At 42.1% G+C, this 16,278-nt stretch overlaps 1 protein-coding gene across 2 annotated transcripts in view; it reads right to left on the reverse strand.

Annotated features, from left to right (window-relative positions):
- myo1d (myosin 1D) overlaps window positions 1–16,278 on the reverse strand; it is a 222,369-nt gene that overhangs the window by 106,986 nt on the left and 99,105 nt on the right. For both annotated transcript variants that reach the window (XR_004634705.1, XM_034707602.1), the window contains exons 13-16: window positions 12,427–12,501; window positions 11,764–11,896; window positions 9,095–9,261; window positions 268–475 (exon numbers count right to left, since the gene is read on the reverse strand). Coding sequence is in view for 1 of the 2 variants with exons in the window: in XM_034707602.1 (XP_034563493.1) it covers window positions 268–475; window positions 9,095–9,261; window positions 11,764–11,896; window positions 12,427–12,501 (583 nt within the window). In the remaining variant the exon portion in view is untranslated. The remainder of the gene's footprint in view (window positions 1–267; window positions 476–9,094; window positions 9,262–11,763; window positions 11,897–12,426; window positions 12,502–16,278) is intronic.

The following is a 16,278-nucleotide window of genomic DNA, read 5'->3' on the forward strand; positions in this document are numbered from 1 at the left end:
CAGCAGTGAGAGGTATTCAAAAGGACAAGTGTTGGCAAATAGGAACTCTTTCACAATTATAAACACAGGAGAGGACATTGTTAGTTTTGTGAATTGGTTTGAATGTAAGAGAAAATGCGCGGTTCGGGAAAGAAGACATGTAATGAGCGGCAGCAGGGAGCCTCTCCAAAGCTCTGCCACATCCGGCATGGAGAGAACATCACAGACATTCAATCTAAGAAGACTTCAGAGTCATAATGCATCAGTAAGTTTCAGCTGCAGACTCACCTTCTGGAGGAAGAGGACGATCCTTTGCACCATCTCCACTCGCTGCTCCTCCAGGCTGAAGAGGGTACGCGGCGTGCGGATGAACACTTTGGTTTTCCCGTAGGCCACATCGTGGTCGAATCCGCAACCCTGCATGAGCCTCTTCACGGCGTCTTTGTCCGATGGCAGGTCGTGGTTTGGCCAAGTGAACTCTGAGATCATCTTATATCTGGAAAACAGATAAAGAGGTGCGATGAGGAGATGCAGCAGAGTCCCTCTTCTTCCCCTTCCTGTGTGTTTGTTTGTCTTGTGTATATCTGTGTTCATCAGCAGCTGGGTTTGAATCCACACACCTTAATACCAATCAACACTGCACAGCTGCTGATCAACCACTATGACGTCTCTGCAGGATAAAAGCTGACTCAGTCTTCCACTCTTCTACAGATTGTCTGTTCATCCTGCATGATGTTCAGCTCAGGCTCCTTTCTAAAAGTGTTCATCTGATTTTAAATCCATCCCTGTCTTTCCCTGATCAGATCCACTGACCACCCAACCTCTGGAAACACAGCACCAGCTCCACGATGTCAACATCTGCCTCCCAGTTAGCCATTGAATCTGTAAACTCTGGAATCAGACTTACTTTGGAAACTTTAGAAACTCAGACACACTTAAGAAACTCTGGAAACTCTGGAAACTCAGGTCAAAGTTAGAAACTCTGGGAACTCAAGAAACACTGGAAACTCGGACCAACTTTGGGAACTCTAGAAACTCATGTCAAATTAAGAAGCTATGAAAACTCGCACCAACTCTGGAAATCCTGGAAACTCAGAAACACAAGAGAATCTCTTGAAACTCAGACCCACTTTGGGAACTCAGACAAACTTTTGATAACTCTAATAAGAAGAACCATAGACACTCAGATCTCCTTAGGAAACTCTGGAATCAGATCCACCTTGTAACCTCAGACCCATTTTAAAAACTCTAGAAAAATCTCTCATACTGGAAACCCTAGAAACTCGGACACACTTTAGAAACTCTGGACCTCAGACACACTTTTAAAAATCTAGATACTCGGACCAACTTTGGAAACTCTGGACACTCAGGCACACTTTTGAAACTCATGCCATTTTTTGGAAACTCTGGAAACTCTTGAAACTCAAGCCTACATTGGAAACTCCAGAAACCCAGACCATGTTTAGAAACTCTAGAAACTCAGTACCACTTTGGAAACTCAAACAAACTTTTGGTACCTCTAATAAGAAGAACCGTAGACACTTAGATCTCCTTAGGAAACTCTGGAATCAGACCCTCCTTGTAACCTCAGGCCCTTTTTGGAAACTCTGGAAAATCTCTCACAATGGAAACCCTTGAAACTCAGACCAACTATGGGAAGCTTTGGAATTTTAGACCCACTTTGGAAGCTCAAAACCATTTGGAAACTCTGGAAAATCTGGAAAATCTCTAACAATGGAAACCCTTGAAACTCAGACCAACTATGGGAAGCTTTGGAATTGTAGACCCACTTTGGAAAGTCAAAACTATTTGCAAACTCTGGCAACTCAGACACACTTTTGAAACTCAGACACCCTCAAAAATCTAGAAACTCGGACCAATTTTGGAGACTCTGGACACTCTTGAAACTCTGGACACTAAGGACACACAGGCACACTTTTGAAACTCATGCCATTTTTTGAAAACTCTGGAAACTCTTGAAACTCAAGCCTACATTGGAAACTCCAGAAACCCAGAAACCCAGAGCATGTTTAAAGCTCTAGAAACCACTTTGGAAACTCAGACAAACTTTTGGTAAGTCTAATAAGAAGAACCGTAGACACTTAGATCTCCTTGGGAAACTCTGGAATCAGACACACCTTGTAACCTCAGGCCCATTTTGTAAACTCTGGAAAATCTCTCATACTTCCTTGAAATCCTTGAAACTCAGACACACTTTTAAAATCTAGAAACTCGGACCAACATTGGAAACTCTGGACACTCAGGCACACTTTTGAAACTCATGCCATTTTTTGGAAACTCTGGAAACTCTTGAAACTCAAGCCTACATTGGAAACTCCAGAAACCCAGACCATGTTTAGAAACTCTAGAAACTCAGTACCACTTTGGAAACTCAGACAAACTTTTGGTACCTCTAATAAGAAGAACCGTAGACACTTAGATCTCCTTAGGAAACTCTGGAATCAGACCCACCTTGTAACCTCAGGCCCTTTTTGGAAACTCTGGAAAATCTCTCACAATGGAAACCCTTGAAACTCAGACCAACTATGGGAAGCTTTGGAATTTTAGACCCACTTTGGAAAGTCAAAACTATTTGCAAACTCTGCCAACTCAGACACACTTTTGAAACTCAGACACCCTTAAAAATCTAGAAACTTGGACCAATTTTGGAGACCATGGACACTCTGGCACACTTTTGAAACTCATGCCATTTTTTGAAAACTCTGTAAACTCTTGAAACTCAAGCTTACATTGGAAACTCCAGAAACCCAGAAACCCAGACCATGTTTAGAAATTCTAGAAACCACTTTGGAAACTCAGACAAACTTTTGGTAAGTCTAATATGACGAACCATAAACACTCAGATCTCCTTAGGAAACTCTGGAATCAGACCCACCTTGTAACGTCAGACCCATTTTAAAAACTCTAGAAAAATCTCTCACAATGGAAATCCTAGAAACTCAGACACACTTTGGAAACTCATGCCATTTTTTGGAAACTCTGGAAACTCTTGAAACTCAAGCCTACAGTGGAAACTCCAGAAACCCAGACCATGTTTAGAAACTCTAGAAACTCAGTACCACTTTGGAAACTCAGACACACTTTTGGTACCTCTAATAAGAAGAACCATAGACACTTAGATCTCCTTAGGAAACTCTGGAATCAGACCCGCCTTGTAACCTCAGGCCCTTTTTGGAAACTCTGGAAAATCTCTCACAATGGAAACCCTTGAAACTCAGACAGACTATGGGAAGCTTTGGAATTTTAGACCTACTTTGGAAGCTCAAAACCATTTGTAAACTCTGGAAACTTATACAGACTTTTGAAACTCAAGCCCACATTGGAAACTCCTGGAACTCTTCTGTCTTTGTCTTTAGAAACTTTTGAAACTCAGATCAATTTTGAAAACTAAAGACACACTTTGGTAACTCAAATAAAAAAAGAACCATGGAAACTTAGATCTCCATTAGAAATTCTAGAATCAGACCCACTTAGGAAACTCTTGAAACCCAGACCAACTATGGAAAGCTTTGGAAATTTAGACACACTTTAGAAACTCATGCCAATTTTGGAAACTCCTTGAACTCTTCTTTCTTGATCCTTAGAAGCTCTGGAATCTCAGATCAATTTTGGAAAGCGTACTGAAGCTTAGACCCACTTTGGAAACTCTGTAAACTCAAGCCCATAATACTTCCTTTACCTTAACTCCAGACTATGCTTATGTGTGTTCTGTGGGTCCCACTCTGTCTTCATTAGAACACGTGCATCATTTAAATATTTCTGTAACCATCATCGTTTGTATTGTTGTACATTGTTTTCTTTTGGTCTCTATGTCACTTCCTCTCTTGACGTGTTATCTCACCAATAAAACAAGCTGTGAAACTGTGAAAATGTTCAACAGCACCAATAATAGTAAAAGCAGATGAGTTTAAGGGTGCTTAAAGCTTGATGTGCTGCTTGATAGGTGATCACCAGAGCTAAGCTGCTGCTATCAAACAATAAAACTCCCCCTGCTTAAGTGTGCCTTCTGGGAAACCCAAGGCTCTTCTGATTCCTGTGTTGTTTTGACATTGAGAATCACTTTTCAGGAGGGAGAATGAAATCAAAAAGGGATAGTTGCAGGCTATCACTGCTGCTGAATCAATTTGATGCACGCCTTTTATTGGATTCTCTCAGAAAAAGACTAAAATTCATGGAAAATCCTAAAATAATACAGATTATTCGGCTGTTTGGAGTCAGCTCTCTGTCTTCCAGGATTTGCACAGACTGTATCCCCGTGTCACTTCACAGCCGACCCGCTGGCGAGGCTGTGATGTAATACCAAGACTAAATACATCAGAGAGAGGGATTGGAGTGACATTGGAGTCGGATTTCTTTTCAGCATGTTATGCAAAAGACTCATTATCTAATCCTCGGTCCAACATGGTGGTTTCTCAGAGGGCAGTGGGAGAATGTGACAGCTGGAGTATACAGCAGCAACAAGTGTGTGTTTACTGTTTGTTTATGTGAATGTGTGGCGGGACGTTAACACGGGATAATCCTTCAATCATGTGATGCCCTTTGGATCATGTTTTTGAGGCTTGCAACAGAGTAATATACAGAAAATAAATGTGAACCCGCTTGTCAGGCTGATAACTGTCTCTGTCACACAATGGGCATTTTGTGCTTGCAAGGGCAGTATGTGAGAGCAAAGCATTCTGGGAGAGTTGATGCGTTAGTGTTGTTGAGCTCCTCGTCCTCTGTGGGGAAACATGAGGTGACGTTTGAGACTCTGAGATTTCACTCCTGTCCATCGGTGTTTCCAAAGTGAAGACCTGATCTGACCGGAAGGAGCGCTGACTTCTTTTTCTCATCCGTCGTTCTTTGCTGAAGAGCCAAGGCCGAGACAAATATATAAGAGAGACGGAGTAATAAAGTGAAAGAGTGTCTATGTGTAAGCTAAGGGGAGTAGTTCAAAACCATGTGTGTGTTACGTGACTGTGAACCACTGAGGGAAAGCAGGTCAACAGAGCCTGGATATATCACCTTACATATACTTGACATACATCTCTGTGTCTGAACACGCCTTGTCTTATGGGAGATCTTGTGTAACAGTTTTTCATTTCAGTTTGTTTGTGAAATGTCACAAAAAATGTTAATTGGTAACGTCTTCTTTTGTCTAAACATTGAATTTATCTGCTGTGCAGCCGAGCAGAGAGAAAAGCTAACAAATCAATGGTTAAAGAATTATTGCTAATCTCAAGTAATGTGTAAATTAATACATGTGTGTGAAGTTCAATCAATTAAAATGTCACAGTTCTATTTAATCCCCAAATTAGCTCAGGTTTACAGTTATTACTTTCACAAATTCAGTGTCAAGGTGTCGAACAGTGAAGCTAATGTGGAAGTCCAAAAAACTGCAGTTCCTCGAGTGTCCACTTGAGGCTGGCTGCAGATTTAAGGACATGGCTGGCTTGATTGACAGGTTGGCACCTTGTGGCTGTTAGCAAAGACGCTAAAGGCCTCTTTACCTCACACTAGCTTGACAGATGCAAGGTTGAGTTCAACATTTCCAAAATGGCACGATCGTTGGCGGGTGCCATATTGGAAATGCTGAACTCAACCTAACTACGTCTGAGCTAGTGTGAGGTAAAGAGGCGGACCTTTTCGCTAACAGCTACAGGGTGCCCTCCTGTCAAGCAAGTCAGCTATGTCCTTATTTGGGCAAAACTTGTAAGTTTGATATCTTTGAAAATACAGAGTTACCCCGTACAGTGTGTGCTGATAGAGAAATGAGCTACTCAGACCTAAACTGTTTTTTGTACCAGGTTGTAAACATGTTTATTTCTGCTGTAAAGATCGTCTTCTTTGAATGGGTGTGTATGTGGTTTGGTGTTTCTGCAGCCAGCCTCAAGTGGACGCTTGATGAACTGCAGTTCCGCATGGGCTTCATATTATAAGACCGGAGGTTAACGCTTGCGTGTGAGCTAGCATGAAGAGACTTTAGCTGCACTGCCATCTGTAACTGTGTAGCACAGTGTCATGGCGGCTTCAACAAGTCACGGTTGTGTTTTCGTTTTTGTAATGGAAGGTGAACATGTTTGTTTGCTCGCGAATAATTCACATAGCAAGAGTTATGAAAAAGGAAATAAATGAATCAGTATCAAGTTACAAGGTTAAACATTTTCAAGCCTTGAAATATGAACATGTGTGAAGACAAGAATGCTGTGTGGTTTTCCTCGTTCTTACACCAACACTACTTCTCCTATTTAAAGGTGACATATCACGCTTTTTTCATCAATATATATTGGTCTAAGAGGTCCCCAAAACATGTCTTTAAAGTTTATGCTCAAAAAAACACTTTGAAATCAGATTTTGGTCTGCCTGAAAAACCCTCTTCTGCAGCCCTCCTCAGAACACTCTGTTTTCTCTCTGACCACGCCCCCTCAGGAAGTGGATGTGCCTCGGCTGTCCAGCACGTTGATCTAATGTTTACATGTTGGCTGAATATACACGGCTGCTCAGAGATCACGTTACTTCAACCCTCTGAATCTGATCCAGAATCTGATCCTGACGGAGAGGCGCCTATAGTAGGACCTTTCTGAAGGATTGGTCACAGATTTAGTGTTTCTTGTTGTTTTATTTATCAGTATGTCGACGTGTGTCTTGGTACACAGCTATGTGGCTATGCTAACTAGCGCTAGCACTTATCCATGACCAATAAAAATCATCCACTAGATCTTCAAATCTGCAGACGTGGGGAGTAAAACCGACCTCTGCCAGAAAGGCAGCGGGACCTTTTCTGAAGGATTGGTCACAGATTTAGTGTTTCTTGTTGTTTTACTTGTCAGTATATCGACGTGTGTCTTGGTACACAGCTACAGCTACGCTATGTAGCTATGCTAACTAGCGCTAGCACTTATCAATGATAAATACAAATCATCCACTAGATCTTCAAATCTGCAGGCCTTGGGAGTAAAACTGACCTCTACCAGAAAGGCAGCGGGACCTTTCTGAAGGATTGGTCACAGATTTAGTGTTTCTTGTTGTTTTATTTGTCAATATGTCGACGTGTGTCTTGGTACACAGCTACAGCTACAGCTATGAACATGTAGCTATGCTAACTAGCGCTAGCACTTATCCATGATAAATAAAAATCATCCACTAGATCTTCAAATCTGCAGACGTGGGGAGTAAAACAGACCTTTGTGTTTATTAAGACAGCCTACAACTAGCATGCCTCCCTCCTAAGCTCCTTGTTAGCACACATTTGTGCAGGTAATGAAAAACAGAGGAGGGGTTGAGTTGTATTTTATACAGTCTATGAGCTGAACAAGCTCCGAGCTCTGACTCTGTGACAGACCGGATATTGTTGTTACGTAACAAAAACACTGAAGTCTGAAACGGCTGGTTTCACACACATTTACAGAAAGGTGTAGAAATCAAAACAGGGGCAGAATGGATTTTTTTCATTCTCGGGGGGTTTGTAGACAGGGACACATATTTCAGGTAGAGAACCATTAAAAAGTCAATTTTGCATGATATGTCACCTTTAAGGGTACAACATTTGCAGGAGTTGATTTCTTGTTATAACATATCAGTAAGGATAATACAAAGACTTGGAGTTACATATAAAGCTGTTCGCCTGCCTCAGCTCCACCTGTTTGCTTGATGCTTGGATGACAAAAGTTAGATTGACTTGGCATTTCCAATATGGCGACGGTCATCTTTGGGCAAAATGATTGACGTCACAGAAACTACATCTGTCTGTGTTTTTGAAATATAATAATTCCAATAGATGATACATATCTTGAGTAATCCTAATCTGAATTCTTGTAAAACAAATGGTGGAAATTATTTGATATGATTTTTTAACTCTTCAATTTTCAGTTGTGAGCCTCAGACATCCATCCTCAGCGCTCTGCCTGAGAGTAATTTGGTGCTAATTGGGATACAAACAAACACATTTGGTGTTTGAGCTTCTGTGTGAATAAAACATGAGTTATTAACACAGGTCACTGACTGGAAGCTGTTTGCTAATTTTTCCTCGGCAATATTTTTGTTTTGCAACATCCATGACTAAAAATTACAATCACGCTGCTTTTTTATTAAACTCAGAGGACAAAAACATCCCGCTCTGACTGTGAACAACACACTAAACTCCTGTTAAACACAAAGACGGTAATGAGAAGGTTGTTTCACGATGGCTGCTGGAGATGAAGCTGATTAGCTGCAAGACTGGGTCAGCTGCGAGTTGATTAGAGTTACACAACCCATATTTACACCCCACAGTCAGAAGCTGCCATGGAATATCAGTCATGGCTGCCTGCTGTGAGGCTTCAAGGGTTCAATTTGTCCAGAACAATTACATAAGTGAAGAGTGTGTGAGAAGAGGGCTGAGGTGTACCCAATGACTTCCACCCAGGTTTTAGAATTGGACCAAAGAACAAAGATTTTACCCTCCAAATCCTGAACCTGACAGAACTGTACAACGTGCACAGTAAGCATCTTTTTCAACATGTCTTCCATTACATTGCACAAATCAGCCTCCTTCACCTTCCTATGGTTGTCAAAATAAAGCACTAAGAGGATTTCTCTCCAATCTTCAGTTTCTATATTTGATGTTTGATTATGTCCTATTGACGTATATGATTTTAAAATACCTTTCGCCCCATGTTTGAGGACCTACTGCTTGTATTTGTTAATAATGTTCTGATTTCTCTTTGACTTGGAGCTAATCCACTGGATTGGAGGATTTGTGCGCTAATCCATTTGGCTGTGATCATATCTGTGTGTGGCAGCGAGATTATTCACCTCTTGATAAACACCTGCATCTGTATGATTTGCTCTGCCCCTCACATTGAGCCAATATGCTTTGAAAAGCTGTGAATCTGTGTCTGTGGGAGCCAAATCTGATAGATGTATTTATGAATGAGCAGAAAATCAACCGGGTTGAGTAGGAGGTGAGTATTTCCTGCTTTTCTTGGTGGTAGAAATCCAGTCTTTTAAATCATAGACGGTCATGTTGGACACAATTTCAGATTATCAAGAAAAATAATCTGCAGATCTAAAAATAACTCACGGGCAAAAGATTTCTGACATAAGGAGCTCAGACTGATAATGAAGATGTGGTTACCTCTGCAGAAAGCGGGGATACGTCTGTCTGTAGGCGAAGCCGGCTCGTCGCACTCTGACGTTCTCCAGCAGGCCGAGGTACTCCACCTGATGTTTACAGCGCTCCTGCTCAAACAGCAGAGGGGACTTCACATCGTTGGGTTTGATGCAACGAACATAGTAGGGTTCCTACAGAAGTAAAGAATGTGTTGTTAACAACTTAATAGGTTTCTAATCTGTATAAACCTGGCACTTTTCCCCTCTGCCTGTTGACACTGTGGTAAAAAGGTTAGTGTCTGTCTCAGGCTGGTCTTGAGAGTGGGGAAATGATGACAGACCAGCTACTAATGTTTTAGCCACAGTGTCAGGTTGTCTCTGGTGTCACTTTTGCTACTGAGAATTAACTGTCATTTTTATGGGGTTTCTGTCAAGATGGAGAAAAACAGAGAGGACCCATGTGCAGAAAAATAAAGATGTAAATAATAAAAGAACAAAAAGGTACAAATAAAACTTGCTAAGAAACCAAATCCAACAGAAAACACAGGGAAACCGGACAGGGGAAACAGAAACTAAATACAGAGAGTAATTAACACAGGTGTGGAACACAGGACACAGGTGAGACTAATGTGGTTAAAGGTGACATATCATGCAAAATTGACTTTTTAATGGTTCTCTACCTGAAATATGTGTCCCTGTCTACAAACCCCCCGAGAATGAAAAAAATCCATTCTGCCTCTGTTTTGATTTCTCCACCTTTCTGTAAATGTGTGTGAAACGAGCCGTTTCAGACTTCAGTGTTTTTGTTACGTAACAACAATATCCGGTCTGTCACTGAGTCAGAGCTCGGAGCTTGTTCAGCCCATAGACTGTATAAAATACAACTCAATCCCTCCTCCGTTTTTCATTCCCTGCACAAATGTGTGCTAAAAAGGAGCTTAGGAGGGAGGCATGCTAGTTGTAGGCTGTCTTAATAAACACAAAGGTCGGTTTTACTCCCCACGTCTGCAGATTTGAAGATCTAGTGGATGATTTTTATGTATCATGGATAAGTGCTAGCGCTAGTTAGCATAGCTACATAGCTATATGTCGCAGCTGTAGCTGTGTACCAAGACACACGTCAACATACTGATAAATAAAACAACAAGAAACACTAAATCTGTGACCAATCCTTCAGAAAGGTCCTGCTACAGGCGCCTCTCCGTCAGGATCAGATTCTGGATCAGATTCAGAGGGTTGAAGTAACGTGATCTCTGAGCAGCCGTGTATATTCAGCCAACATGTAAACATTAGATCAACGTGCTGGAGAGCCGAGGGCACATCCACTTCCTGAGGGGGCGTGGTCAGAGAGAAAACAGAGTGTTCTGATGAGGGCTGAAGAAGAGGGCTTTTCAGGCAGACCAAAATCTGATTTCAAAGTGTTTTTTTGAGCATAAACTTTAAAGACATGTTTTGGGGACCTCTTGGACCAATCAAAGCGTGATATGTCACCTTTAATCAAAAAAGGAGGGAAACACACAAGGTCAGGAAGTAAAAGTAGACTGGACACACAGGGATCAAGAACAAGAACTACAAAATAAAACAGGAAACACAAAGCAAGACAAAGAAACACAAGAATACAACAAGAGACATGGATCACTAAACACACAAAAGACATATGACAACACAGAATAAACACAGGGAGGAACCAAGGCATGAAACACACGTGAATCTTCAAAATGAAACAGGAAACAAAGACAGATAAAACACTAAAAATCAAAATCCAAACAACATCAACTTGTGTCAGTTTCAAGCATCAGAATCAAATGTTTAACGCATAGTTTGAAGCATATTAACTGAACAGGGACTAGCATGCCCAGTAGGCCGCATACCTCAGAAGTTAACACTTGAATGTCTAGGTTAGTAACTGCTTTTACGCTATCATCCAGATCCTAATGCATCCCTGATAAGTCCTGGTTCTGTTCAAGTTTTTTGCCTGTTAAAGGAAGTTTATCCTTCCTGTTGCTGTGGACGTGCCAGACACCAGCTGCTATAACTCCTACTATCCATCTCACCGCTATCATCTCTCTCTCTCTTCATCTCCCTCTCTCCCTCTCTCCAACACGTTCTCAGCAGATGTGTGTCTAACATGAGTCTGGTCCTGCTGGAGGTTTCTGCCTGTTAAAGGAAGTTTGTCCTTGCCACTGTAACTTGCTAAATGCTGCAAAGTGCTCTGCTCATGGTGGATTAAGATGAGATCAGACTGAGTCCTGTCTGTAAGATGGGACTGGATCTTATCCTGTCTTGATGTTGGGTCGGTCTAGACCTGCTTGTAAACACTTATAATTAAACCGCTCATAGCTAGATATTAACTTCATTTGTGTCTTTTATTTGACAGATAACGATGAATTGATGAAGCACATTTTCAGAATCAGAACCTCTTCTTCCTCAGCTCCTCTGTGCTTATTTCACACTCTGAGGATCATGTGTGGGGAGTGGGTTGATAGCTGTCCATTTAAAAGGATCAAATCATACAGAGGTCCACTATGCAGCCACATACGAGTGCTCAAACAGCTTTAAAGTGATCTGAAGTGCAGGAAAACTTTCTGGGTTGTCTGTGTTGAAGCTATTTCAGAATTTCTAGAGGTGGTTAAATTGCGTTTTGCTTCCTCTTCAGCGCCGCTTTCAAAGTGATATCGAATCCTGACTCCTCACCTTGCTGGCCAGGTTCTCCACCAACAGGATCATGGAGTTTTTGAAGAGCGTTGCAGCCGTCAGCGGTCTTTTGGTGACCTCGGTGATGCTCAGTTTGCCCTCCGGCCACATCGCTTTCAGTACCGGGTTGGAACTAAACAGACGGATCAAAACAGGTGATAACGGATTAGAATCACAGTGAAGGTCAGTGTTTGAGTCCTACTATCATTTAAAGGCTTTATTTAAATCACTTAAATCTCTTATCCTGCAAAGTTTAAATCTTAAAGTTGACCTAAAAGAAAGAAATGATGCTTTAATCAAATTATTAGCGCTGATGTTGAAACACTTTTGGCTGCTATCCAGATATTATCCTCTTGACCCGAACAAAGAGTATAATAAAAAGCACATTAGACAGGTCAGGAATTACTAGACCTCACATTTATATTCAGCAGAGGAAAAACACCAGAGGATTGAAGAGGAGGGGGAGGAGGAGTGAGGGGATAAGAGCAAGCTGAAAGGGGATTAGTTGCACGAGACCCTTGCTGTTTTTTTTAGGAGGGGTGTCATGTAATTAAAGTGCTGGAGGGGGGTTGATTGAAGCTGTGTGTGAGTGTGAGTGTGTGTGTGTGTGTGTGTGTGTGTGTGTGTGTGTGTGTGTGTGTGTGTGTGTGTGAGTGTTGTTACCTGTTGTACAGCAGTCTTTTGAAATCCTGGAACAGAGTGTCTTTGTTCTTATCAATAAAGCCCACCACTGAGTACCTGTGAGGAGAGAGGAGGGTGAATACATGTGTGCACTCACTTCTACAAACACCTTTGTTCGGTTTGCACTTATCATTAAAGTCTTAAAGCAGCAATTTCATAACTGCAGAGGAAACCGTGAATGAGGACTCAAACATGACCCAGAAACACTGACTGAAACATTATTTAAGATGGACTGAGGCGAAGTGGAAATCTATTCTGTGGTCCAAAAAATCCATATTTGACGTTCTTCTTGGAAATCATGGATGCACACTTCAGAAGCTAGCATCCTTAATGATCCCTGATATCTAAACAGGATCCAGAGATGCTTCTGACTTCTCTGGGCTTTTAAGATTGCCTGAAATGGAAAACTGCCCCGTGGTCTGACGAAACAAAATTTGACATTCTTCTTGGAAATCATGGACACCGCATCCTGTGATCAGCACACAGCTTGTGATGGTATAAGGATGCATAAGTGTCCACAGCATGGGTAGCTTACACATCTGGGAAGGCTCCATTAATACTGAACAATATATACAGGTTTAGGAGCAACATATGCTGCCATCCAGACCATGCCTTTTTCAGGAAGACCTTGTATAATACAGCAAGAAGACGCCAAACTACATTCTGCATGTAGTACAACCATAGAGTGTATAATAAATGGACGTAGTATCTGTGACCCATCTTTTCCTGTGCGCTGCTTTAAAGCCAGTGGTCAATGGCTGCCATATTGGAAATGCTGAACTCAACCAAACTTCGTCCGAGCTAGTGTGAGGTAAAGAGGCGGACCTTTAGCTTTTTCGCTAACAGCTACAGGGTACCCTCCTGTCAATAGAGAAATGAGCTATTCAAACCTAAACTGTTTTTTGAACCAGGCTGTAATCATGTTTATTTCTGCTGTAAAGGTCGTCTTCTTTGAGTGGGTGTGTAGGTGGTTTCCTGTGTTTCTGCAGCCAGCCTCTAGTGGACACTCCATGAACTGCAGTTTTTAACACTTCCGCATGGGCTTCATATTTTAAGACCAGAGGTTGGCGCTTGATGACAACAGCATGGCTCTATAGTGTCAGAGTCCAGGTGCTAAACTGGCCTACCTGCAGTCCCGACTTGTCACCTATTAAAAACATTTGGTGCATCATGACACAAACTGGACTCCTGGGTTCCCAAATGAGTGTTGCTAAAAGAAGAGGTGATGCAACATGATGGTGAACATGTCCCTGTCACAACTGGTTTAAGAAGGACTGAGATAAAGTGGAAAACTCTCCTGTGGTGGAAACAAAATTTGACATTCTTTTTGGAAATCATGGACGCCACTTTTTTTCTCCCCAACATCTTAAAATTGTCTGAACTTTTTTGGACTTGGGATTATATTACTTGCTGCGTTCTCTCATTAGCTCACCCCAACTTCTAGTGGAAACTATACAAGAGGGCCGGCTGTAAAAAGGATGGACGGGGGTGCTGGTTTAGAGAAGGCAAAGTCCTTGATGCTCTGGTTGGTGAGACCATTTGCAGCATGACACTCTCATCCTCATCCCCCTGCATAACACATCCCTTTTCAGCTGTCCTTTCCAAGAAACGCCTTAGGCAAACTTCTTTGAATGGGTGTGTAGGTGGTTTCCTGTGTTTCTGCAGCCAGCCTCAAGTGGACGCTTGATGAACTGCAGTTTTTAACACTTCCGCATTGGCTTCATATTTTAAGACTGGAGGTTTCCACTTGATGACAACAGCATGGCTCTGTAGTAGAAGAGTCTGGGTGCTAAACTGGCCTGCCTGCAGTGTCGCTTTGTCACCTATTAAAAACATTTTGTGCATTATGAGACAAAAATCTGAGATGTTCCACTTTCACAACCCAGGAAGTGGACTCCTGGGTTTCCAAACAAGTGTTGCTAAAAGAGGTGATGCAACATAATGGTGAACATGTCCCTGTCCCAACTGGTTAAAGAAGGACTTTGGTGAAGTGGAAAACTGTCCTGTTGTGGAAACAAAATTTGACATTCTTTTTGGAAATCATGGACGCCACTTTTTTTTCTCCCCAACATCTTAAAATTGTCTGAACTTTTTGGGACTTGGGATTATATTACTTGCTGCGTTCTCTCATTAGCTCACCCCAACTTCTTGTGGAAACTTTACAAGAGGGCCGGCTGGAAAAAGGAGGGACGGGGTTCGGGTTTAGAGAAGGCAAAGTCCTTGATACACTGGTTGCTGAGACCATTTGCAGCATGACACTCCCATCCTCATCCCCCTGCATAACCCATCCCTTTTCAGCTGTCCTTTCCAATTAACGCCTTAGGCAAATTTTGCTCCCAGTCCGGCCTTGGATGAATCTTTAAATTCATGCTGCCAAGAATTTTGTTAGCAGCCTCTGTGGAGGCCACAGAGTCCTTGTTATGTTCATGGTCCCTGTTTGTGGTGTTGTGGCCTTTGTGGCACTCTAACAACAGTCCTTTGACACTTTAAGTCAATTACAGCACATTTATTTCCATTTCTGGTGTTTCGAATACAAATTACCTAGATCTTTTGACCAGGGCTGCACACTTTCATGCATTGGGTTGCTGCCATCTGATTGGCTAATGCAAAGATAATAGCACAGGCGAGCAGGTGTGCAAGTGCACCCAAGAAAATTGGTGTTAATTAGAGGTTTGAGTCCATCTAAATATACACTCACCCTCACACACCGCCACATGTTAATAAACACTCTTGATCATTTGTGCTGTTTGCGCTGATCCTGCTGTTTTGCACCCCGCTGTGAGGTGATGTAAGAGCCCGCTCTGAGTGGCTCAGGGATCAATCAGGGCAGCCAGCCGGGCTCTGCCCCCCTGCCTGAGTCCTCCCCTGGGTGGCACCCACTTATGGGCTCAACACGTTTCCCTGAGAGCTCTTTAGGGGACTTAGCGTGTGTGATTTATTCATTTGAATGATGTCCAAGTACTCAGGGGATTGCAAAAGTAGTGCTGTCATTTTAGGGAACGTCCTCCATTGAAGATCTCGTTGAAATGTGTGTGTGCAGCAGAGTTTATCTGAGTCTGCTCTTTTGGATGTGAAGTATGCACAGTACAGAGAGTATTTTCAGTGTCATTGAACTGTTTTCTGTACTCTGCTGCAGATACTAAGCCGACTGCGTCTGTGTTTGCACTTGCTCCTCATTCTTATAAAATACGGGCCTCAAATTAGAAGTTAAAGTCAGAAAATGAAGCGTGAGAAATGTTCTTTGATCAGTTTTTACTCGTTCACATTAATCAACATTAATCCACATTTCCATTTTGAGTTACTTGATGCCCTGACTTCTTTCTGCAGAAAATGAGGGGATTAAAATTCAAAATGAGGTTGTCAAATGAAGCCGTTTAGGGTCACATGAGATGACTTCCATGCAGGCCCCTTTTTTTTTAAACTGGAGCTGGCATAATATCCTGAATGTTACAGTCAGAGTGTGACCTCAAAGTGACACTTCTCTCACGCATGATCAGAACATTTCGACTGCTACGGTTTCAGCTCAGTTGCTTAAGCTGCAGCCGTCTGACACGGAGTTAACTGATATGATCTGTGTTATTGTTCTGGTTCAGATTCATTAATCTGTAGTGACTGACATGTGGATGCCTGAGCGCTGCAGCTGGCTGTGTCTTGCTGTTTGTGTTTTGGTTATGTAACTTGGTGGGCTGTGAAACTGAATTGTCCTCCTGGGATGAATAAAGTTGTCTGGGTTTGAATCCGTTTAAATATTGGTTAATACATTTTGAAGTTAGCTAAAAAACGGCAGATATATTAAAAACAGAAATCATGAAAATCAAATCACAGAGTCTGCAG

The sequence above is a fragment of the Notolabrus celidotus genome, chromosome 18, assembly GCF_009762535.1.
Source record: "Notolabrus celidotus isolate fNotCel1 chromosome 18, fNotCel1.pri, whole genome shotgun sequence".
In the NCBI taxonomy this organism is placed as follows: domain Eukaryota; kingdom Metazoa; phylum Chordata; class Actinopteri; order Labriformes; family Labridae; genus Notolabrus; species Notolabrus celidotus.